Consider the following 26,332-nt stretch of genomic DNA (forward strand, 5'->3'; position numbering starts at 1 on the left):
TTTATTGGTTTTATATTAATTCTTTATATACTCTGGGCATCAACTCTTGGCTTTTTAATCATCTTGCAAATATTTCCTCCAGCAGAGCTGTCCAATTTAAATGGCAATGGAGCTGTTGAGAACTTGTTAGGATACAATTTGGTGTATCCACAAGCTACTTGTACCTTTCTCTTTCATCTTACTATATCAGGTAAGTGCTTTTCCCTACCACATTATAGTTGTTTATTTGTCGCCTTCATTTATTAAACGGAGGCTGAAAAGAGATACAGTCTGTAAGTTATCTATGGATCACTGGTACACAGCAATAAGTCTAGCACAGGACAGACTCTTAGAAAATGTGTGGTGGATACCTAAGTGACCAGAGATGGGTTAAACAGGGCTAGTTGCAGGAATCTGAAGTAGTTTTGGGTACTTGCATAAGGTGAAAGAAAGAGGGGTAACAAGGCTTAGATCTTTAGCTAGTAGTTAGAAGAAGTCTGCCACTGGGTAGCTGGTCTTCTCTTATTTACCTATTGGATGCTAAGTTGCTCAGAGATAAATACTTTATATACCTTAATTCATCTGATACCCATGAAATCCCGTGAGATAGATATTATTGCTGTTATCCCCACCTTAACAGTTGAAGAAACTGAGGCACAGAGCAGTTAACTAATTTGCCCAAGATTTTATAGGTTATAAATGACCTAGGGTATAAACCCAGATTGAAGTCTGTGCTTAATATTAACACATGAAAACACCAGCCCTGGCCAAAGCAGACATAAAACAAAACATTCCTTTCTCCATTCTCCACTTCTCTTGCAGAAATATGCCTTTTCTGACACTTCAGACCAGTAGCTTGGCAGAATCCAATATTGGGCTTCCATAACTCTCATTTCTGAACCCAGCATCCACCCTTTGGAAGCTCAACAATCCCTGTCCCCTTAGGAACCTGATGCCTACTTCCCAGGCAGTCAGTCCATGGATTGAGACTATCCAAGATCAGGACCTAGATTCCTACCCCCTACCTCCCAACTTCCCCTCCAAGTCCTAATGAGCGTCTCTAGTCCCAAGGCTTTGCACCATGCTGCCATCTGGTGGAGACTGATGGGCACTGACAACCCTCTCTGGGAGTGGACTCCAGCCCTAATGGTTCACTGTTCCCCTCTAACTCTCAGGTCATAGTACCCACTCAGAAGGTAATGAATTGGTGGTTGCACTCCATTAATGCTTGGATTTTTCCAACTCCAATGTCATTTTTAAGGAAGACGTGTGGTGGTACATCCAGGTAAGAAGTCCTACTTAGCTGGCCTTCAAATCACAGCAGAACAGCAGCCTCCTCAACATAAAAGGTACGCAAAATCCAAAGGCTCTATTGGGCAGCCCTTTTAAGAAACTTCAGCCCTTTTGTGCATTATCTAAGGTATCCATTTCCTCTTGTGGGAAGAGTAGAAGGAGAATCTAGACTCCAATTCTCAGAATAAGTTTAAAGAGCTATTTTACATTAGAGTCTTTGCTTCTTTTTGATTAATTTCACTTCTGGTAACACTAGGCAGTCCTTTGCTAGATGCATGAAGCTTTAGTTCCCATAGCTTCTGCTAGGGGAGAGAACTGATATCATTTAGTAGGCAGACCATGTGCTGTTAAACAGCAAGTTGTATTTAAAGGAAAGGTGAGGAAACACTCAGGTTAGATCAATGACCTTGCTAGAGAGTCAGGTACATCCTCATAGTCCAAGAATAATTGTGAGTAGTTCAGGAAAAGAGGCCATATTGAGAGTGTAAAACACAGATTATATCTACAGGTCTCTAGTAAACTGGGTAGTGTCCAGGGCAACTGATTATTCACACCAAACCTCAGAAGCTCGATAAATACTTGTTAGACTGAATGCAGTTGAACTAAAGATAGGAAAGATGCAAAATTGATTATAAGAGAGCTTGTGCAAAGACTAACTCCTTTCTTTTTTAAAACTTTTATTGTAAAGATGCTGTACAAAGGGGTTACAGTTACATAAGTAAGGCAATGAGTACATTTCTTGTCAAACATTGTTACCCCCTCCTTTGTTTTTTGTTTTTTCCTACTATCCCTTCCCTCCCCCAGACTAACTCCTTTCTAACCAAGTGCTCTGAAAAAGCTTTCTGGATGGAGTTTTTGTACCCCTCCCACTTTCCTTATTTATAACCAAGGGTTTGGGGGAGGGGTCTTGCATGGAAAATTGAAACACTTGGAGCAACCATTACCTGGGGGAAACCAATCTTCTATTTAAAAACTCTTATCAACCCATGCACACCATTGCATCTGAAGGGGAAGACAGACATTATGTATAGAAAGCCAAATGTGCTGGAACCCAGAAAGCAGGGCTGAGACAAGTCTCTTGCTTCTTTTAGTTCCTGTGCTTCCCATCCGGGAGGGAACTGATACTGTTCAGCAGGGAAACCAAGCCTTGTTAAACCACAGTGTGCAATTTAAGAAGTTATGCTTAGACCTAGAAAGGGAAGAACCATATTCCAGGACTGTACTAAGCATCCTAAGTACCTACTATGTGTCCTGCCCTAAGCCCTTTCTAGTGTAGTCAGTTGTTCATTTAATCCTCACTAATCAGTTCTTTAGCAAGGTGTTACTTATACTTGATATATGGTAGAAATTCTGTCCCAGTCTCCCATAACTCATAATGGTGGAGCAGGCTGTTTGTATGTCCAGTGAATAGTCTTTGCACTGGTCAGCACAACCCTGTGACTGTTTCAGAGAGGAGAGCCTGGTTTGCTTTCTCTTTGGTGTTTTGTTGCATTCAGGTCCTCTGTAGTCACACATTATCTTAGAGGATCAGCTGGTACAAAATTGAGGGTCACACATTCTTGAATCTTTTCTGTTTTAACTTGGAGATTGGTTTCTTTCCCAATAACAACGTGGAAAAGAAAGTCCTGTCTCCTCTTTGTCTAATTTTGCTGTGGTTTAGGAAGATCTTGGAAGGAGCTGAACTCACAAGGTTCCTTCTAGAAAGATCCAAAGGACTATGCAGGGTTACACCTTTACCTCAGCAGTGCTCAGGGCATTGCTGGAAGCCAGTGTATCCTGGAGAAAGCCCAAACCCTTCCCTTGGGTTCTGAATTATGCTTACAGGAGGATAAAGGAGAGACAAGTTTTCTCCCCTTGAGGTAGGCAGCACGGTTTTCTACTTTCAATATATATATTTTTTAATTGTACACATTTTCTCTCCTCGTGAGTGTGTCACACGCATGCATAATATCCTCTTCCTCCAAGTCCCACTGCTTCTCCAGCTAGGGGTGAAATCTTCCTTTGTTGCTTCTATTTGGGAGTTTTTGTCAGCAAAGCCCTGGTGAAGGGATCCTTGGATGAACAGGCCAAAAATGGTCCCTTATTTGATATTTTGCCTTCCCCTCTGTGTGTGTGTGTGTGTGTGTGTGTGTGTGTGTACCTTCCTCCCTCCTCCCTCTCCCTTCCCTCTTTTCCTCCTCTCTCTCTCTCTCTCTCTCTCTCTCTCTGCTAAATCCTTTAATCCTGGAAGACTTCACTTGAGGGAACCCCTGATTATCACTGGTTGGAATGTCAGCGCCTAAGGGAATATACCCGCAGGCCGCTTTCCCATCAGGTAAAAAAAAAATGCAATTTGGAGATGAGAGTCAGGAAATCTGTGTTTTAAAGTCTTTGTTTAAATAATTCTGTTCAGACGCTGGGAAGTGGTGTTGCGTTGAAGGGAGATATGGAGACTCACTTGCTGTAGTAAGAAGCGCAGCCCTGTGCGGTCTGTCACTGCCCTCTTCAACACAGCCCATTACCCCCATTATGCGGGACAAACAACACGTGTAGGGACCACGCAGTTCGTTCCCGTGCAGTGTCCCTGTGCACTTGGAATGAGCCTGGTCCACGTGAGAGACAACCGAGAACACGGCAGAACATGGCTTGCTCTGAGAACTAGATAGGCAAAACCTTGGAGGGTGGGGACAGAGAGATGACCGGATAGACGATCGGATACGTCTATTAAGTCACCAATACTGCTTGGAAGAGATTCCCAGGAGGCTTGGCTCCTCTGACAGTTGCCAAATCTGGTGACAGCGAGGCCAGCAAAAAAGAAGGCAGAGGGCAGAGAAAAAACCAATGTGAGGCCAAGGAAGGCCTGGACACATAGGTGTTGGTCTCTCTACTGGCCGGCAATGGTAAAAGGGTGGAGTTGGTCTTCTGGAGGGTGGGGTCAGCGTGAGACGCCTGTGGCCAGAGCAGGTGTGGGGGGGGGGGGGGGGGGGGGCGGAGGAGATGGGCCAGCCGCGCAACCTCCAGGAAACCAGCTTCCTGGACCAGAGCAAGAGACGGACTTCCCCTAGAGGCCCGGCCTGGCGGCGCGCTGTCGCCGCTGGGAGCCGGGTCGGGGGCAGCCTGTGCGGGCGCGGGTGGAGGCTCAGGCGCGTCCCTGGAGGCGGGAGCTAGGGCGGCGGGCAGGTGGGGCTGCGGGACCGGTCTCCGCCCCTACGCGCTGTCCTCGTTGGTCGGCGGCCGCCCAGCACCGGCCCCTCTCCGGAGCCGGATCGCGATTGGTGACGGCGCTTGTCTCTCGTAGGGGGCCGGGCCGCGCTGCTCCGCGGCTCTGCCCGCCGCTGCTGCCGCCGTCCTCCTGGCAGCGCGGGCGGGTCGGATCGCCCAGGCAGCCGGCGCCTGGTGATGGGAAGCGGCGCGGCCGCCGACCCAGGCAGTGGCAAAGTTTCCCAGACGTGCGTATCGGGGCGCACGCCTCCCGGCCACCCGTGACCGTTCTGGGAAGCCCTTAGGGATTTTTTTTTATTTGGAAAAGAAAAAAAAAAAAGAAAGAAAATCCACCTCATTTTCTTTGTCAAGCGCTCGCGGTCCGGGTGGCCAGCGGCGGAGCTGCAAACTTGGGCACGGCGGCTCCATAGCCAATAGACCCGGCTTTGGAGAAGCTCTGGACTCGGGCACTGGGGTACCCAGCGGCCCAGGCGTGCAAAGGGTGTGTGTGTGTGTGTGTGTGTGTGTGTAAGACAGAGAAAGTGTGTGTGTGTGTGTGTGTGTGCGCGCGCGTGTGTGTGAGCGCCAGGGAGTCCGGGGCGCACAACTAGGAGGGGGGCCCCGGAGCTCTATATGGAGGAGAGAGCCCAGAATGGTGTGCACCAGGAAGACCAAAACTTTGGTGTCCACTTGCGTGATCCTGAGCGGCATGACCAACATCATATGCTTGCTCTACGTGGGCTGGGTCACCAACTACATCGCCAGCGTGTATGTGCGGGGGCAGGAGCCGGCGCCCGACAAGAAACTGGAGGAAGACAAAGGGGACACTCTGAAGATTATTGAGCGTTTGGACCACCTGGAGAATGTCATCAAGCAGCACATCCAAGGTACGGGCGCTCCGGGAAACTCGGGCCGCCCACCCGGGGTCGGGAGTGCCCAGCAGCTCTGCGCGGGGTGCGCTGGGGCTAGTGCGCAGCGCTCCCGCAGCTCCACACCAAACAGCCCGGCTCCGCCGCCGCCGCCGCCGCCGCCGCCGCGGTGGTTGGGTGGTGGTTTGCGGGGAGCTCTGGGGTCCCCTCTAGTCTGTGTGCGGGACCCTTCGTGCCTGCGGCCCTGCGCGCTTCCCCGGGGCACACGTGTGTGCGTGGGGCTGCACGCACACCGGGCTGTGCTGCTCGCTGTCGCTATGGGGGCGCGCTGCGCACGTGTCCCAATGTGCGTGTGCAACTCTGGGGGCTGCTTGCTCGCGCGGGCGCTCGGAATCGCACCTGAGTCCAGCTTGGAGTGGGTATGCGTGCGTATAAGATGTTTGTGTGTATACAAGAGAAAAAGCGAGGCTGAAAGGGCTCCTGTACCCACGGTGAGCGAGCGACGAGAGAGGGCTGCCCGCGCGACCCTAGCGGTTGGCGCTTAGGACCTGTAAGCTGCAGGACCAGCCCGGCTAGGAAGATTGTATCGCTCCAGCCCCAGCCCTCCAGCCTGGCTGGGCTTGAGCTGTGTACGTTTGGGGGGGGGCGGTGCAAAGCCAGGGGGCAATTTGCTGGGGCAATTTGCTGGGCGGGGGTGTGTGTAAATCGGTAGGTATCCTCATCACCACGTTCCACTCATCCAGGCCCTCCTAGGAGCAGGTGTCAAACCCGGGAGGAGGCGCTGGAGCTCGAGCTCAGGCGGTCCACTGCGGTGGCGCCTCCGCCCAGGACCAGAGAACCCGCACAGGGAGCCGCGTGGGTGGGACCCGGAACGGGTGAACCCCGATCCCTCTAGTAGCTCCACTCCCAAAAGCCAGGGAATGGTCTGGGAGGAGCAGAGGGATCCAAGGGGTTGGGCCTGGAGTTCAGTGCTGCTCTGGGGTGGGTGTCTCCGGGCCAACAAGGGCTCCCTAGAAGGACTGGGATTTGGGGCGCTTTCATGAGGCTACAGGGTAAGAGGAGGTGTGAGGTGTCAGAGGAAGGAATGGAGTAATGAGCACTGGAGCTGGGTACACACAGACACACACGCACACAGACACACACACACACAGACACACACACACACACCTCCCTTCTCCTTCATCGTTTCCCAGAACCCCCTACTATCTACTGGACAAGTGATCTTCTCTTAGGCTCAGGGCTAAGCCTAGTTCACCTGTAAGCCAGGCAACACTCACCCCAGCAAAGACTGCCAGCAGGTGCGTTCTTTTGTTTACTTGGGGGTGTCTGGATTTCAGTCCTCACACTTGCTGTCCTTGCCACAGAAGAGACCCACTCTGTCCGCATCTGGCCTGCTTCCTCCTGCGGCCAGAGTAGTTCCTTCCCTGGAAGGCCCGGCCAGGTTCAGGAGAGTGAGTATTGGCGTCTCTACCCATTGAGTTAATCACAAGCCATGGCGTTAATACTTTGCCCAGAAGTAGGATCCTGGCAGCTTTTGCCTCAAACCTGTTCCTGCTTGTCAATCAGGTATGGGGTTTGGCATGTCACATGGTCTATCAGTGAGTGCCTGTTGCTGCTATTTCTTGTCATTTTCCACCCCCCTTGGACCTCAGTTGACAATTCATCAGCACCAGAAGTATGCAGACCCCTCTTGGCTTTCTGGAAGACACAGGGTCATGTGTGGCATGGGCATTTCCAGTTTGCCCACTGATTTTGAGAGATTTTTCATTCACTTGTTTGTGTGTCTGTGGGATTCCCTTGTGCTTTTCTTTTTCTCTTTTTGTTATTTTTTATTTTTATTTATTTTTTGTCGGTTGTGGGGGCTGAACTCTGGACCTAGGCGCTGTCCCTCAGCTCTTCAGCTCAAGGCTAGCGCCCTACCACTTGAGCCACAGTGCCACTTCTGTCTTTTTTCTGCTTATGTGGTACTGAGGAATAGAACCCAGGGCCTCACGGATGCAAGGCAAGCACTTCTCCACTGAGCCAAATTCCCAGCCCCTCCCTTGTGCTTTTCTATATGGTTAGGGAGGAGGTGAGGAAGGCTGTGTTTGTGGAGGCCCTGAGGGTACATCAGGAGCCTGTGTGCTCAGCACAGAGCCAGCCCTATCATGTTGAATGTAGACCAGGTCAAAGGGTTTATAAGGCTCTGTGTGAAAACCAGCACAATAACGTAGAAGAAAAGAACCTTTTTGAATTTTTCCCCCATGAAACTGTACGTGCTATTCAGTACTTTCAAATATATACCTGACAGAATTGGGGAGATGGGTAAAAAAGATAACAGTATCCTTAAAGCATGTTTTGGTCCAGTTCTCTCACATACATACAATGGAATTGCACGGACTGAATATCAGAAAGAACTAAAGTTCAGGATAAAAAGACAAAAGCTATCATACACAGTGTGTATGTGTGTGTGTGTGTGTGTGTGTGTGTGTGTATGTGTGGAGGGGAGGGGAAGAGGAGGGTGGAATAAGGGCTTTGAAAAGACTAGATAGGAGGCAGACAAAGGACAAGGGTTATTGGTTGGTTGTGTAGTGATGGTGTAGCAATGACTGATAGCTCCCTCCAGGGTTCCCACATGGTTTAGATCTCAGGTGAGGGCAGAGGAAAGGATGGGGAAGGATGATAAGATGTGACTCCAGAACTTGACAACATGGGCCAAGTCTTGTGCATCCATTGTCACTACATTGTCAGAAGTAACAGTCAAGTGTTTGCTAGTTAGTAGTGCCATTAGAAAATCCATTTAGTTCTTCTGAGTTGACTGCTGACTATGGGATAATGAGCAGAAAGTCACACAGCACCTACTATGTGGCAAGTCCTATTCTAAGAGCTATGCATATACTGACTGAGTTACTCCTCACAATCTTATGTGCCAGGTGATACTTGCTCCATTTTACAGATTTGGAAACCAAGGCTTGGAGGGGATATTTGACTTGTCCTGGTCAGACCATGATATGCAGTACAGGAGTCTAAATTCAGTGTGTGTGTGTGTGTGTGTGTGTGTGTGTGTGTGTAAGACAAGGCTTACTGTGTATCCTGGTATGGCCTCCTGCCTCTGTCTGCCTTCTGAGTTCTGGGATTATGGGCATGCACTACCACACCCAATTATTATTATTACTTCTTTTACTGTATAAAGAAAAGAGGTTTGGTTTGAGTCTCCATTCTGAAGATTAGATTAACATCTGCCAGACTTCCTGTATTAGAGACTGTTCCTAGTCACATATGATACTGTCTCCCAAGAAGGCTAGCTGGTCACAGGGGAGGAGTATCATTGACATTGAGATGGTGAGGGTAAGGCCTCAGAGGATAGCAGAGGGGTGACCTCAGTACCCTTTCTGTTTGGAGATATTGTCCATTGATAAACTCCAACTGCTCTGGATGTTGTCTGGTTCCATGAGGAAGGCAGAGGCCACATTCATTTACCTAATGCTTGTGACCACTCAGGACAGATCCTGGTGTGTCTATACAGAGAATAGATACCAGATGGATAGTGGATGAATGAATGAGCAACGGGGCTAATGCCCAGTGCACCAATTAGCTATAATGAAAGTGTTGCCATTCTCCAAAGGATCTGTTTTGCTTTAGAGTGTTGCTCAGGCTCCATTGTTTCCCCCCCTCCACCCCCTGCCCCCCGCCCCACCATTTGGAAGGAAAGCTGTCCCGGAAGCTGCAAATGTCACAGAATGCTCGGCAGGGTGTTCAATAGGACTTGCAATTAGAAGAGGCTTTGGAGCATCACCCTAGAGATCTGTTCTAGTCATCGCTGAAAGTTTGTTTTCCTCTTGGGGATTGCAGTGATATTTCATTTTAATTTGTTTTCTGATTGAATGATTTAATTAGATGGCATTGGGGAATCTCTTGGGAATGCAAATTGTATTTTTGAGATTTTTTTTTTTAACAAGTCGATGTGAAATGACAAGCTGGATAACTTCAGATTTTGAAATCAAGTATCTTGATGATCTGGAAGCACAAGTAAGTCTTAGCACAGGTTGAAAGTCAGGACTTTAGATCTTGCTTGAGATAGTGAAGGACTGAAAGAAGCCTGAGTGTTAAGAGAATTTGGAAAAGAGAAATGCCCATTCATTTTTGTTTGGAGAGTCAAGACAAACAAAGGCATTTCTTCTTTTCTTGATTAGTATCTTTTTGAGTCTGTCAAATAATGTGCCAATGTTTTTTTAAAAAAATATTTGTTTTAAATAGAAGGGTACTATAGCTGGGCGCTGGCAGTTCACGCCTCTAATCCTAGCTACTCAGGAGGCTGAGATCTGAGGATCACGGTTCAAAGCCAGCCCGGGTAGGAAAGTCCGTGAGACTCTTATCTCCAATAACCACTAGAAAACCGGAAGTGGCACTGTGGCTCAAGCGGTAGAGTCTCGCCTTGAGCTGAAGAGCGCAGGGACAGCGCCCAAGCCCAGAGTTCAAGTCCCACGACCAACCAAAACGATTTGGCAACGATTTGCAATGTTGAGCGATTCCAGCTCATCTCACTTCCCTCCATAGGTGAGGTCACCATTGACATAAAATTTTATGTTCTGCCCTTTCTGGTAGAAGCATTGTATTTCATGTTTGCTACATACTTGATTGGTTCTACATTTGTGTCAGGGGGACCTCACACATGCCAGACCCTGCACTGGGGAGGGCAGGAGGCTACTGGGGATACTCATGAGCCACTCTTTGCCTTACTGTTCTGGACTTGTTTCCTAAGGGCAATAGAATCCATGTTGTTCAACATGGTTGGATTTCGAGTTAGTTAGCTGAAAGACTGGCCAAGGAGGAAGATCACACAAAATCTTACATGCATGCATGCATGCATGAAATACTTCCAGTCTTATTCAAAAATATACATCCCATGGCCCATCTTTTTCCCCATTTTTTACTACATATATTAGTTGTACAGGGCATTACATTGTGATATCTCCATACATACATACAATGCAACTTGACAAAATTCATCCCTTCTATCCCTTTCTCTCCCCAATCTTTTTTTTTTTTTGTCAGTGGTGGGGGCCTGAACTCTGAGGCTGGGCGCTGTCCCTCAGCTCTTCAGCTCAAGGCTAGTGCTCTACCACTTGAGCCACAGCACCACATCCAGCTTTTTCTGCTTATGTAGTGCTGAGGAATCGAACCCAGGGCCTCATGCACACAAGATAAGCACTCTACCACTGAGCCACCTTCCCAGCCCTCTCCCTGCTTCTTGAAGCAATCTGTTGGAATTGCTTCAAGAACAGTACAGTACCATTTACAAAGTACTGTAGTTTGTCCTACCCTCACACATTCAAGCAGAGTACTTCAGCTGAATTCACCCTTACATTCTCTCTTCTTGCTCCTCCCTTCTCCTCTGCTGGAGCCTGTTCCTCAAAGAGAAGCTGTTTTACATTCCTGTCATTCATTTTTTAGGATTAGATTCTGCACATACAAGAGAGAACTTGCCATGTTTGTTTTTCTCAGTCTTTTGTCTCTTGATGTCAGGCCAAAGCTCTGTGTTTGTGGTGGGCCTGCCCCTTGCTTTCCTTTCTTCCTGTACAAACCACACCCAGAATGTCCTGTCCATGAACTTTGATTTCACCTCTCTTTGAAATTGTGAACAATCTCAGTGGAGAAACTTCCATGTGTGTGATTTTTGTTTTCCTCTTCTGCAGTGATTTTGCTGACATGTCATTTGACTGCTTTTGTGAAGTTACTATCTTGTATAAAGGATAGTTACTACCTTGTATAAAGCTTTTAAATTTATTTTCTTAGGAACAACCTTTCTTATCTTATTACTAGTCAGATTTCCCCAGTTTACATACTATGTAATTAGTTGTAGTGAAAATTACAAACAGTAATAAACACGTTTGGGATAGACCCAGAAGATGGTGGAAGCCCTATAGTTAGAAGGAGATGTGAACAGGGTGGCAGAGAGAAAAGCCACAGAGGGCAAAAACATCATGGAGTTTATTTTGCAGAAGAAATAGAAAGCATGTTGAACCTGCAGAGGTGAGTGGAAGATCTTTTAAGAGAACATGTATTGTATTTTAAATGACTGCATAGTATTCCATCACTAGTATACCATTGTTCATTTGACCACTTCCCTATAATGGACATTTGTTTTGCTCTTATAATTGGAGCAGAAATGGATATCTGTTCCTGTTTTTTTTCTTTAGAGTTATTTTTAGGATTTATTTCCAGAAATGAGGTTACTATTGACCAAAGAATGTAAAAAACTTTTTTTTAAAGGCAAGCTTTCCTGCATAGGCACTGGCAGGTTTGGGTATTATTTTTTTTTAATTAAAATTTTTTTTTATTATTGTGAAAATACTGTACAGAGGGGTTACAATTACATGGGCAAGATAATGAGTACATTTCTTATCAAGCATTGTAGCCTCCTCCTTTGTTTCCCCTTCCCATCCCTTCCCATCCTCCCCCCGCCCCCCCATTCCAGCCCCCCCCCCCCAATCCTCCCCCCTCCCCGCACCAAAGTTGTAAAGTTCGTTTTCAACATAACAACTTGTACATCTCATTGTTGCAATGGGTCCACCTGTATCCCTATTTAAACAATTTGTTTTTCCCCATCCCCTCCACAAATTATACCGACATCAAATACAGTGAAAGCAGGGGTTATACCGTGGGGTAGGGACATACAAAGCAACAAAGAAATAATAGGTTTAGGTATAATTATTCAGTGTTTTCTGGGAAATGAGATCACCAGCCTTTCCATCTGTACTCTTAGGTTATTCTAGATATGACTTGATTCCTATACTACCTGCCCTGTTGGTTTTCATCTGGGAGAATTGTTGTTCTCTTAGATGGCCAGTGTTCTTTATTTGTGTATCTTACTTTAGTAAATTAATTAATAATGATAAACGCTGGGTAGTGGTGACTTACCCTATGATCTTTTCCACTCAGGAGGCTATCATCTGAGGATCATAGTTTGAAGCCAGCCTGGAGAAGGAACACCTTTGAGACTCTTATCTGCAATTAATCACCAAAAGGCTGGAAGTAGAACTGTGGCTCAAGTGGTAGAGCTCCAGCTTTTAGTAAAATGGCCCAGGAATACTACCTAGGCTCTTGTTCAAGGCCCAGAAACCACCCCCACCCCGACTCCCCACAAAGAAAGATAGACAGTATGCTTAGATTATGTATCATATACATAATATTTGTTTTAAATAGAAGTCTTAAGGTAGTGTTTTTCAAATTGTGTCCACAGGAGCTCAACCTTCTTGAAGGTTTGTGAGGACTGAGAAATAAAAGGCCCTAGGAGTCTCCTTGGCCCTTCTTCTCCCAGCTCCCTACCCCAGCCAGGGCAGCAGCTCTTTCATGTGTTTTACTATTTGGAGTTCTGTAAAATATCTCATTTTTCAAAAGGCCCTGCTTCTTTCTAAGAAAGGTTAAAAATCATTCTTCATACAGGGAAGAAAAGATCAGACCATTACATTTTGGTAAGGGATGGCAGTGGCATAAAGAATTCAAGAGTGTAAACAAATCTAAGAGGAAATTGAATTTCTGGGTGGCATTCCAATAACATCTATTTACCCTCCTGAATACCATGATTAATAATGTATTACATTATATGACTAATTTCTAAATCCATTATCTTCCTTCACTGAGTCAAGATCATCTCAACAGTGGGAGAAATGGGTTATTAGCTGCATTTTGTTTCCTGAAAGTTTATTAGGCAGATTATGTGCATATTAATGTACTCTGGTTTTATCGTAGCAGCTTGTTTATCACAATACAAGTCATGTCTGGGCCTAACAATCAGAAATGTCCCAAGGTGGCTATTTTTCAGCCCCCTGTACTATAGCTTTAGGATGCCACCTTAAATTGGCTGGAATTCTCATCTGGTCTTCAGGAGATAAGGCTTGTGAAGAGCAGATTCTTGACATTGGCCCAGTGCTTGGAGTTGATCCAAGGAAAGGTTGATATCTAAGCTAAACTAAACAAGGCACTGGTGGCTCACACCTGTAATCCTAATTACTCAAAAGGCTGCAATCTAAGGATTGGGGTTCAAAGCCAGCCAGGGAAAGAAAGTTCATGAGACTCTAATCTCCAATTAACCACCAGAAAACTAGAAGTGGCACTGTAGCTCAAAGGGTAGAGTGCCTAGCCTGAGCAAAAAAGCTCAGGGACAATGCTCAGGCCTTGAGTTCAAGCCCCTACAACTGACCAAAAGAAAAAAAAAGTAAAGCTATTTGCCCTTTGAAAGGAGCTATGGCATATACATTTACACATATCTACATTGCTACCACTAACAGAGGCTGGTACTCTCTCTCTCTCTCTCTCTCTCTCTCTCTCTCTCTCTCTCTCTGTGTGAGTATGAATACTGGGGCTTGAACTCAGGGCCTGGGTGTTTTCCCTTAGTTATGGCACTCTACTACCTTAGCCATGACTCAAATTCTGGCTCTTTGTTGGTTTGTTGGAGGTAAGAATCTCATGGGTGTTCTTGCCTGTGCTGGCTTTGACCTGAGATTCTCAGATCTCAGCCCCCTCAGTAACTAGGGTTACTGGCATGAGCCCCCGCCTCCATTTAGCTTAGGGACTGATACTTTGAGGGAGTTCAGTAGCAGGATTAAGAGCTGGGTCTAATTGCTTCTGTTAATAGCCCAAGACCACATCTTCATCACAGAGGGACCCTGCCAAGAAGTACAACTTTCCCCCATAACCAAAGAATTTTCATTTTTAGCTAGAAGTGTGTAGGCTGTAAAATAAATGAATTCCACATTCTTTCCCACTCACTTGACATAAATTGTTATTTGCCCTTGATAAGTAGCTTGGTGTAGAAGCTCAAGGAGAATTCAGAATGAAAAGTGTTGGAGAGCCACAGTGTGCTCTCAGAGGGCTGTGAAGGTCAGCTCCAGTCGCTCGGGCCAGTCTGCTTTGTTCTCCCAGCGATATTTATGGGATTCGGAGCCACCTCCGAGGTTATGAAGCATCTCCATTGTCATCTCACAGGATTTCGTTCTTTCTTTCTCTTTTTGGAGGTACTTGGAATTAAACTCAACCTAGTACTTGTTAGGTGGGCATTCTACTGCTTGAGCCAATCCATTGGTGTGGATTATATATGTTGTGTTATAACACATATAATTATGTTATAATATATGTGTTGGTTATATTTTAATTGGTCGCTCTTTGTACTCTTGTGAGCCTGGATTATAATCCTCCTATTTGTGCTTCCCTTTGTCACTGGGATAACAGGAGTGTACCATAGTCTGTCAGAACTTTATATCCACACTAGCCTTGATCCTTAATCTTCTGATCTCTGTGCCTTTCAAGGTAGCTAGGATTATAGGCATGATACCACTGTGCCTAGACATTGGTTGAGATGGAATCTTGTGAACATTTATATCTGGCTGGCCTCATGACCGTGATCCACCAATCTGCACTTCCAAGTAGCTAGGATTACAGACATGATCCATTGCACCCAGCATTACCATCTCACAGGATTTCTGATTTCACCTAACTTGCAAAGCTGAATGGACACTCCTTGCCTTGCTCTGGGATCAAAAGTTTTTGGGGTTGTCGCCACCTTCCATGCCTCTGTTTCTATTCAGGAGTTAGGGATGGACCCAGGCACTGGTATCCTATATAAAGTCATCCTGGGAAACACTCTGGTGACTAGGCAAGAAGACGTCTTTGAGGAGTGAGAGAACTGTGCTCTACATAGAACTGGAAAGAGGAGAGCTGTCCCTACCTGTTGGAGGGACATTGAAATCAGGAATGGGAGAAAGAGTGGCTGAGGGTTGTTGGTTGGCACTCCAAATGTTGGGCCGTGCAGTTTATACTCATCTCAAATATCTCTGGAAAGCTGGGGGTTCAGACTCTGTTCTGGCAGAGATTCGACTATTTTTGTCTCCTATCCTGGGGGATCCAATCCCACTTTGCCTTGGGGGTCAGAGGCGGTTCCATTCTGCAGTGCAGTGCTGAGGGCATAGATTCTTGATGTGCCCCTCCCTTGCACACAGGCCCTCAACACACAGGGCATGCGGCCCAGGGCAGTGCCAGCATCCCAACACATTGCTACTAAATTAGTATGCATGGGAATGTGATAACCTTGAAATCTTTTTAATTTATAGAGTTAAAGTTAATCATTCATAAGTGTTGCTACTTAAATGATTATTAATGACAAATTTCCTTCCAACCATTCCAAAGCACAGTGGGTTATGGCAATGGCTGGGGAAGAAGGCTGCTCTGGGATCTTTTTGGGTCCCTGTGCCCTCCGTAGACACTGTGGAATACAGTGAACTGGGATTTTAAGCAAAAGGGTCTCTGGCTGTGTAAGTGCTAATGTCTTACTAGTCTTTCTGACTACATGATTGTGGATACAAATATGTTGCCAGATGAGTCACCCCAGTGAGGATGTGGCTCTCTTTCTCTACCTGCCATTCAACCTTTGGTTTCTGACCATTTATTTTTGGGAGATGAAGCTAATAGTGTTAGCTGAAACTCCCAAACATCAGTGACACTGAGATATTGAGAGTTTCCTCCATGAAGCCACAGAGAACGTGAGACTGGATCTGGCAGGTGGTAATAATCACCTTCCAAGAGGATTCCATTAGACTCCTCTCTGAGGTCTCTCTCTTTGGAGTGTCTGGCTACTTTCCTTTCATGGCTTTCCTTTCACTATCGAATAAACTTAGTCTGTTTAGTTTATATATACAAAAAGAGCTTACAAAATAGGGTGTTAAGGAAGATCATAAAAGTGGCATCTGTACTCTACCTGATGATGGAGGAAAACAACATCTAAAGAGGAGCCTTGGGCCTAACTCTATGGCCTGAATGCCCTCATTTTACCAGCCCCTTAAGTTCAAGTCTCTGACAGGCACATTTAGATTATGATTGCTAAGTGTTGCATATTAGTCACTAGCTTTACCCTAGTCCAACTTGTTCAAACATCTCTGGCCCCTGAGAACTTAAGAGTTTAAGGCCATTAATGCCCCTAGAGGAATGGAAATATAATTCAGGATTTGAAACTTGATCATGCTTATAACATGTAGGAATTTATTTAGGGGAACAGCACCAAAATTACTAGGACCAATGAATACAAGAGTGAGAAAACTAAAGAAAGCTTTACAGTGACAAATAAGAATCCTAGATGAATCTTTCAGAGCTATGTGCATATAAAGAAGATTGATAAAACTAAAAAATTAAGGGCTGGGAAGGTGGCTCAGTGGTAGAGCGCTTGCCTTGCATGCATGAGGCCCTGGGTTCGATTCCTCAGCACCACATAAGCAAAAAGAAAAAAGCGGAAGTGGCGCTATGGCTCAAGTGGTAGTGTGCTAGCCTTTAGCTGAAGAGCTGAAGGATAGCGACCAGGCCCAGGGATCAGGCCCCACGAGCAGACCCCCCCAAAAATTAAATCCCCCCAAAACAAATCCTCATAGAAACAACCGCCCCATTAATAAGTGGGCTATAGATTTAAGAGGAAATAAGAATGGCCAATAGACCCATGAAGAAATGCTCAATTTCTCTGGCCATAAAAGAAATGCAAATTAAAACAACATTGAGATTCTACCTCACCCCAGTTTGAATGGCTATAATCAAGGACTCTAATAACAACAGATACTGGAGGGGATGTGGACAGAAGGGAACCCTACTACATTGTTGGTAGGAGTGTAATCTTGTTCAACCACTCTGGAAAGCAGTATGGAAGTTCCTCAAAAGACTCCATATAGAACTCCCCTATGACCCAGCAATCCCACTTTGGGGCATTTACCCAAATGTTTACAAACAAGACCACACTAAAGCTACCAGCACAACTATGTTTATTGCAACATTATTCACCATAGGTACCAACCCAGATACCCCTCAGTAGATGAATGGATCAAGAAAATGGGTTATATATGTACAATGGAATTCTATGCCTCCATCAGAAAGAACGACACCACCCCATGTGTTAGGAAATGGAAAGACTTGGAAAAAATCATACTAAGTGAAGCAAGCCATACCCAAAGAAATATAGGTTCCAAGGTTTCCCTCATTTTCAATAATTAGTATATGTCTAGGATAATCTTATTAGAGAGCAGAAAAGCTCAAAAGCTATGCACATATGATCATATAAGATGATGATAAGTGAAATGAACCCCAAGATATGGACACATCCCTTGTTGTTGTTGTTTTTTATGTACTATGTGATTTTTTTGTTTCTTTTATATGTTCTACCCCCTATGGTATATTCCCTATTGTGATTGTATTTGATTTTGGTACCCTGCATCTTGTATATACTTTTATCTAATTTGGAGAGGGGAAGGAGAATAACAAAATGCTGAAACAAGAACACAGGATAACCCATTGCAACAATGATATTCACAAGACACTATGTTGGCTATGAACTTTACAATTTTGGGAGGGGAGGAGTCGGGGAGGTGGGAGAAGGAAGGGATAGTAGGAGGAAAACAAAGGAGGGGGTAACAATGCTCAACCAGAAATGTACTCATTACCTTACTCATGTAACTGTAATCCCTCTGTACAAGAATTTTTTTAAGAAGATTGGTTGTATGCCAGAAAGGAGGAAGAGAACCACTCCTGTGTGTCAGAGACTGGGCTAGGTGCTTGTTGACTTTATTACTTTATTTTTCTGATTAGACAAATGATTCTTTTGAGCTTATGATTTCTTTTCATCTTACCACATGGTGAGGTATGGTTTTAGAGGTGAGACAATTCAGAGCTAAAGAATGCATGACTCATTTCTAGAAGCTTGGTCTCTAGCAGGATGGCGTTGAGGTGGACTCTTAAAGTGAGGGATAGTGGGAAGTGACTAGATAGATCACTGATGTCTCTGTTCTTAGACAGGATTAGTGTAGGCCTGGATCCTGGCTCCCTTGCTTCTTGTCTTCTCACACGACCGAGCACTCCTCCCACAGGTATGTTTTCTGCCTAGTTGTGATGTAGCTCGGAGGCCCTCACCAGAGGCTGAACCTCAAAGGCTGGCTTCCACTTTCAGCCTCCAAAACAAGGAGTTTCCACAAACATTTTTTCTTTCTATATTACCCAGCCTCAAGTATTTTATGATAATGCTTAGAGTTTGCTCAAAGTCAGAGGGCTTCTGTGTATGAAAACAGGAAGGGAAACTAGATCTAGAATCTATGGTGTATATAGAATAAGACAGAAGAGGAAGACTTATGTAGAGAGGAATGTGGTTGAGGATAAGCTGCAAGGCCTCAGTTTGAGTGGGGGGATCAGCAAGAGAAGGAGCCAGGCAGATGGCTTGGCTTGTCCTTGGGTCTGCAAGAAACTTGGAGGCCTGGGTGGGGCAGAGGGACAGGCTTTTCAAAGTTGAGGAAAACTTTTCCTTTGGATCAGTGCAGATCACTATGGGGGTGTAGGAATTTGTCCTTGTAGGAAAAGCAGGGGGCTAGCAGTGACTACCACCATCAGGCACTACTTGTGACTCATCACTCTGGTGGACCATGCATGGTGCTGGTGTCCTGCAGAGCGTTGGTACAGTCATATGCCTTCCAGAGTGACCAGCCGATCTTGGTTCCTTACAGTGTTATAAAATGAAACATCCTGGCTCCAAGGAAGCCCAGGTTAACCTAGATAGCTGGTCTCCCCAGTCTTCTCTCAGTGATGGATTTTGTTTCTTGGCGCCACCTCGCCACAACAGCCCTCTGCTGGTGCTTCATCTGTGTCTCCCCTTTCTGTTCTTGAACCTGAGCTACGTGGAGGAGTTATGAGAAAACAGCTAGGGTCCCTACAGCCCTGGCCTGGTTCCTCTGGCCCACACAGGCTGCCTCTTCTCGTTTGTTCTTTCTTTCTCCTTAGTACTCTCTGATTCTAGCTGTCTGTGCCTCTCAGGATTTGGAAAGGAAGAGACAATTGCTTTAAAGGAAAGCTCTAATAAAGTGGTTTGAAGCCCCAAACATCAGCAGCTGTTTATTTGCCCAAAACAGTAGGAGTCCGTATTAATAACCTTGCAAAGTTATACACTGGAAAGTTGAAAGTAAGCAAAAATCTTACTGGAGAGCTACAGATGTGACTCTCTTCCTTTGTAGAACTGATCTCTCTTCCTGTTTATGTGGATGACATTTTCTGCTTGCCATGTGGAAGACCTGCTTTGATCTTCCATCACCACTGTGGTTAGCTGCACCTTGCTTGGTGTCCCCAGGCGGATGAATTTTCTGTTTTCTCTTTATTGTGATGATAATGCTTGGTATTTATGTGGTTCTGGTCTCAAAGGAGCTCAACAAGTGGGGCAGGCTCTGTCTAATTAATCATCATTTTTCCCTGATGGGAGAGAAGTTGCCGCAGAGGAAGGGGAGGGACAGGAGGAGGTTCAGGCCTGCCTGCCAGTTCTTGGACTCAAAATGCTGTCTTAACACATTTCATTATCTTCCACGTGGAAAATCACATTTTAATAACAGATGGATCACTGGATTTGTTTTGGTTTCTACAAGAGTCTAGGGTGGAAAATGAACGGTATTGACTTAGAACCTCCAAGTCTATAGCTAGGGATAGGCTCTTTTATTTATGTGTTTTTGATGTATAGTTTTTGTGTTTCTAGAACCTGGGGTAATATATTAGAAGAGCAATCCTATGGAAAGAGAATAGAGGAGACTCTGTTATATGACTGGAAAATTGGGAAGGAACCAGGGGGAAGGGCTATAGAAATAAGCCTGAACAGCTGGGTTCTAGTGGCTCATACATGTAATCTTAGCTACTCAGGAGGCTGAGATCTGAGGATCACAGTTCAAAGCCAGCCCAGGCAGAAAAGTCTGTGAGACTCCATCTCCAATTAATCAGCCAAATGCCAGATTGGAAGTGTGGCTCAAGAGCACTGTCAGCAAGGAAGCCAAGTGAGAGTGTGAGGCCCTGAGTTCAAGTCAAAGGACTGGCACAAAAGAAAAGAAATAGGCTGAACTTGTGTAAAAGGAAGGAAGAAGAAAGAACTGACATTTGTGAAGCCCCTGTTATAAGCTCATTTCAACAAATCAGTTCCATTCCATTTTGGTCAATGTCACCCCTTTCATTCTCCTCTGCTTTTCTCAATCCCACCCATGCTCTTTCTTCAATCTCCCTTCTCCCAAGAATATTGTATTTGGATCCCGTTATTGTGCAATTAGATAGGGCTCCCCCAGACGGATCAAACCTGAGATGGTCCTAAGTTAGATTTGAGGGGGCCCCAGCCAGTGCTGGTGACACTTCCACTGGGATGAGGTGGAAGACTTAGCTGGTAGGAGAATTATGAGAGGTGTTCAGCTCCCTGGCTGTGAATCCCTGGGTGGGACTATCTTCTGAGGAAAGACTCATGTTTTCTTCCACCTTGACCTCCAAACCAAGTGGCAAACCCATCAGCCCAGGGAGGATGTGATTTAACTCAAAGCTGTGACTTATAATTTCAAGAGCAGCCAGGAAGATGTAATTTAAGACAATTGTCAAGAAGATTTCACTTAATCTTTTCCTTTTTCTCCCTGCACAAAGCTTGCATTTGTTATACGGTAGAATTCTAATACACATTCTTTACAACTCAGGGGTAGATGGAGTTTCACATTGGGACACTACATTGCATTTTTTTTTAAAAAAAGTGCTTATCTATTTAAAGACTTTTCACACAATATTCCTTTCTGGTGATAGCAGAGAATGGTTTTGCTTTTTAAATAGAAGGAATTGAAATAAATTGAGAAACTTTCTATAAATAAACTTCTTTATTGTTTGGCAAGGGGTTATTTCGGTCACTTTTTAATAGGAATACAGTTACCTTAACAAAATAATAAAAGTAATTATTTACCTCAAATGAACAATCATAAATTCAGAATGGTTTTCAACCCAAATCAGTTGTTTTTGGCAAAAGAGGTATAGGATTTTTGAGTTTATAATTCCTTTTAGAAAAGCAGAAAGCTTGCATTGATTTTTGCAAATCTGAAATGAAGCATCTTCTTACACTTTTGTCACTGAGGAAGTCACAGATCTGTGCTGTGCAGCCCCATGAGGCCACACCTCCATTAGCAAGCAAGGGGAGTCCTCTTCTCTTGGTTTCCTCACCATCCCTCCATTGTGAAGGCTAGCTAGTGTGAGTTAGAATCGGAACTTGCTAGAGCTGGAAGAAACACATCTCCTCAGGCTCAGACTGTTTGCTGAGCTCTCCAAGACCCACCACAAATGATTGATTACTTCAAGGACCCTCCACTGTGCCCTAGAGGCTCTAGGATGGAGATCTAGTGGTCCCACTTGCAAACCTAGATGGCTTCTCTGAACATCCAGTTATTCTTCTCAACCTCAGGAGTAACTTCTGCAGTGGGAAGGTCAGTCCTCTGTGGAATCTCAGATGAAGCCACATGCTTCTTCAAGGGATGAAGGGATAAGCAGTGTTCAGTCTTCCTTTGATGGAGTCCCCTCTCCCTCAAAGACCCAGTCTAGGCCCCTGGGACCGTCTTGGGGATATGATATGCTGTTGACCTCAGCTGACTTTGTTACAAGCTCCTAGTGGTTCAGCCTCTGTCCCTGGGAACAATTTCGTCCCAGTCTTCAAGCCAGAGTAGTGATTCTGACAGAGGAGGGCAGAAATTTTACATGTGAGAGAGGCAAAGAGAGAAAGTTGATATTTAGCAGTGTCTTAGCCTCCTATCACATACTTGAGATCAACACGGACAGTTGGCTGTTTGCTTTGGACCTATGGCAGCAAGGTAGTATATCAGGAAGGAGCCTATGATGGAGTAAAGCTGCTCACTTCTTGGCAGCTAGGAAGTGAGCAAAATAGAGAGATGACTGGATTCCAATATCCTCTTGAAGGCCACACCCCCAATAACTTAACTTCTTCCATTAGACCATACCCCCAGTAGTTCCACCACTTCCCATATCTCTATAGGCTGAAGACAACGTCTTCAACATATGGGCCTTTTGAGATCCAAACTACCCTACTATATATTTGGCAATTTCATCCACTTCATGTTAGTTAATTCTTAAAATGAATCTGGGGATGGGTTCATTGGCCCATTTTACAGATGAGAAAATTGTACTATGTTGTAGCTATTGATCTATCAATTAGCTTTTCCCATTAGACTGCAGATTTCTTGAGGACAAAGAGTAGGTCCTGCTTTTTCTATTTTCCAGTGTTTCACACAGTTCCATCTACATTGTAAGGCTGTTTGTTAAATGACTAATGAATGAATAAATAAATGGGCTTGCCTTAAACTTCTCAGGGAGCAGAGGTGTCAGGATTTGCATCCAGATCTCTGCCTACAAAGCTATATGAGAGAAAGAAGCTAGGAGACTGAGAAGCTGGCTCTCATCTCCCTGGGGTGGGTGGCTACCTCCGGCAAGCCTCTGCTCCTGGGTTAGTTAAGGCTAAGGACAGTTAAGGCTCCTGGGCTCTTTCCCATAGTGACCCAGGGTTCACCCTGCCATTTCATGGTTTCATTTGAGGAGGCTGAAGCTCAGCAGTGCTGTGTTCCAGAGTGTGGAATGCGTTTCCCTGTAGAGACCCACCTGGAGAGAGATGTCTGATGCCTTTAGGGGATCCTCCATGTCTTCATTTTAATAAAGCTGTCACTCACTGTCACTTTCAGACTATGGCAATCTAGTTGGTACTCAAGGGAGAAAACAAAGCTGTACTAACTGCAGAGAGAAGTGCCACAGAGGAGGCAGCAAGCACATGTTCAACTCCAGACAGGAGGGGGATGAGGATAAGGTGACCGTACCTGACAAGAGAAAGGAGAAGGCACATCTTCATTTCCAAGAAAGGATGAAGACCTCTTTAGGCTTAGAGCTGAGGGAACACCAGCCTGTGGCTTTCCTTTGAAGGACACCAGCTCAACTTTCTACATATGGGCCCAGATGGCTATTTCCCGTGGTGGCAGTAGCCACTTAGATCTTTCTCTTACACCTCAGGAAAAAGATGGGGGAAGGCCAGCAGTAAGGAGGAAAGATTAGTGTCAGAGTCATTCATAGGGGCTCCTGCTTGCCTCAGGGATGATCTAATAAGAGATGGCCCAAGAGACAGCTGGAGATCTAGAAGTCTGGGCTTCCTGTTCATCAGCTGGGTATAGATCCAGTGTGGACCTGGAAGGCTCTATGGTGGCCCCTACACCTTCCCCATCCTTCCTGTGTCCCAGGTAGGGGACACAGGAAGACTAGCTTCCTTACACCCTACCTGGCAGGATACAATGGCCTGTGAGTCACACACAACTACGATTTTTCTTTTCTTATTATTTCCTGGTATTTCCAATTTGAAAAGAGTCATTTAAGCAGTAGGGTGGAAGAGGGCAGAGTAGACATAGGGGAAAAATTGAAAATGTCATTTAAAAAATGACTATTGCATTCTCTTTTACCTCTGCAGACAGATGACTGTCTCACCTTTTGCCTACGGCCTGGGGCTGTAGCTGGTGGGTCGAGCTAGGAGAGCTGAGATTTTATTTTCCCTTTCATTGCCACCAGATTGTGTAGCCCTCAGGGTGAGGGGCCTGATGGAATGAAGCCAGGGGCTGGAAACTAATTATACTTCCCTGCATGGCTGAGTCTGTTAATGCCAAGCTGTCACTGGGGAGGGTCCTTCCCTGGGGTAGAAATCTTTCTTACATTCCTTATCTCTTTTACTTTGTCTAGGGAACTCAGACCTTTTGGGGGTTGTCAGTTTGAGATTTTGGTTTGAAAAGCCCAGGAACCATCCCACAGCTCTGAATTAGAGCTCTGGGTTCTGGTTCCAAGGTGACATTGTGATATATACGAGCTGTCCCTCCCTCCCTCAGCTCAGGTTTGCTGCTCTGGTGGGGGCCAGCAGGGCTTTGGAAGCCCATGTTGGTCTCAACCCTAAAACGACTCCTCACTGATGTTATGCTGACAGAGGCTGCCAGGTATCTAGGACTGGAGACAGATTGCTTGGCACCACTGTCCCTCCTCTTTCCCAGCAGTGTGGGATCCAGACTGTGTCATGTGACTTGTAAGTTCTTACTTTCAGGACCCTTACCTTGAGCCCTAGCCAGGTGCAGGCCTGGTTAGCATCGTGTCATCAATAGAATCACACAGAATGAAGAATGATCAGACTATCCAGTCATGCTTCTAATTAGACTTATACTTACTAATCACAACAATGCAAAGCCATTGTTAATATAGTACACATTCAAATTGATAGATGACTTCCTTATTTATTAACTCATTTTTGGTGGCACAGATTTGAATCAGGGCCTTATTATTGCTAGGCAGGGATTCTATCTCTGAACCATGTGTCTTATCCATTGGTTATTTTTGAGATTGAGTTCTGCCAAAGCACATGCTTGAATTGTGATTCTAATTTATACTTCCTGCAATAGCTCAGATGACAGATGCATGTCATCGTACCTGACTTCTTCCATTGAGAAGGTGTCTTTGTTAGGATTGTCCTACCCAGTATGACTGGGAACTGTGATCTTCCCAATCTCAGTCTCTCATGTATTTAGAATGACTTGTGTGTGCTATTTATTGATTGAGAAGTTTTGCTTGGGCTGGCTCTCTCCTCTTGATACCAGCCTCCCAAGTAGCTAGAATTATAGGCATGTGACAATGGTACCTGACAACATTATGTTTTAGATGTAAACACCAGTGAAAAACTACTACCAGTCCTATCAAAGAAAACAGAACATATTAATTAAAAAGTGTAGTAACTATACTCATTAAGTATTATTTAAGGTTTCTAAAACACAGCTTAAAAACATCTAGCATGTTTGTTTAATTTCAGTGCGATACATTAAAGATCAGGGACACATGTTACATACATCAGAGCTGGATTATAATCATCATCATCATCACCTTCACATGAATCTTTCCCCATGTATTTGATGATTAATTGGCTATATTTTGTGATGCTATCACCTTACTGGATGTTTTTGGATCCAATTAGTGATGGATTAACCCAGGCATTCTGATTTGCTGATGTTGCAGGAACTGACATGTGTACAGCAGGGAACTGGAGTAGCATCTGTGTTTTAAACCTTTGTTCTGTGAGGGACAAATTAGTCTCTACTTTAGTTGAAAGAGATGTGGATTATGGGGTTTTTTTGTGCCTCATGTGGGAGTCCCTGATGTACTAGTTCCTGGGGGTTCCGCCTTCTAATACCATCAATATATGGGAGTTGGGGGGTTACATTCAAACCATAGCAAATGGGTACAACGGATGAGTATGACATATTCAATCTGCAGATAACAAACTTGCTATGCTTTGCAATAACTCTTACTCCAGTGCTCTCTATCCCTCTTTCCCCGTCTCTGGAGATCTGCAGACCAGGTCTATTTAGTCTTTGGCTACCCAGAAACCTCATCTATCGTAGATTTAATAAAAATCCATGTATATTTTTAAGGACAGAAAATAAGGTTCTAAATACTGAGTGGAAGCATTTTAAAAATACAGCTTTTGTGACAACATAAAGATTATGAATATTCAGCTTGCACTCCATCTCAAGCAATTAGGCAGATGCATATTGGCAGGAAGGGCGTGTTACCTGCTGGCAGAAGGGAGGGGACTGTCTATCATTTCACAACCAGATTTCCCTAGAGATTTGCCAGATATGTCAGAATCTGATTTTAGGAAAGTTTGGGAATGGAGTCTCTGAAAGAGTTTTATTTCTCTCCCCCACCTTTATTACCTGCACAGTCCTTGGCTACATCCATGAATTTATGCTTTACCTGAAAAATTTCCAGCTCTATGCAGAGAGAACACTCCCTGGATTCTGAGTGCTAAGGCACTGACTGAGTCATAGTCAAAACAAAAGAGCAGTTTCCAGCCTCAGAGGATGGAGTGATCTATATCTATGGTAAAACTAAGTCTTGGCTGATGAGGGCCGTTTGGAACTCTTCTCTCCGTGTTGAATTCTCATTAGAATTAATTGATTGCTTTTGGAGAAGCACCAAGCACAAATTGAGAATTTGATGTTTGATGAAAAGACAAAGCTCAGAATTGTCCTCTTTCAGAGGAGACTGTATCAGCTAGGAACTCCTTAGCTTTTCAGGGGAACCAGAGTCTGGTTTGTGTTCATAGGTTATCTGAGACAACCCAAGTTCAAAAATTAGGAAACCATGCACATAGGTCATAA

The 26,332-nt window shown here is 45.0% G+C and overlaps 1 protein-coding gene across 2 annotated transcripts in view; it reads left to right on the forward strand.

Moving 5' to 3' along the window:
* The first annotated feature begins 4,612 nt into the window (after positions 1 to 4,612).
* The window catches only part of Galnt18 (polypeptide N-acetylgalactosaminyltransferase 18), a 321,219-nt gene continuing 299,499 nt past the window's right edge, over positions 4,613 to 26,332 (forward strand). For both annotated transcript variants that reach the window (XM_013028804.1, XM_013028806.1), the window contains exon 1: positions 4,613 to 5,339. In XM_013028804.1, coding sequence (XP_012884258.1) covers positions 5,105 to 5,339 — 235 coding nt within the window. In that variant the 5' untranslated portion in view covers positions 4,613 to 5,104. The remainder of the gene's footprint in view (positions 5,340 to 26,332) is intronic.

This window comes from Dipodomys ordii, unplaced genomic scaffold (assembly GCF_000151885.1).
Source record: "Dipodomys ordii isolate 6190 unplaced genomic scaffold, Dord_2.0 Scaffold113, whole genome shotgun sequence".
In the NCBI taxonomy this organism is placed as follows: Eukaryota; Metazoa; Chordata; class Mammalia; order Rodentia; family Heteromyidae; genus Dipodomys; species Dipodomys ordii.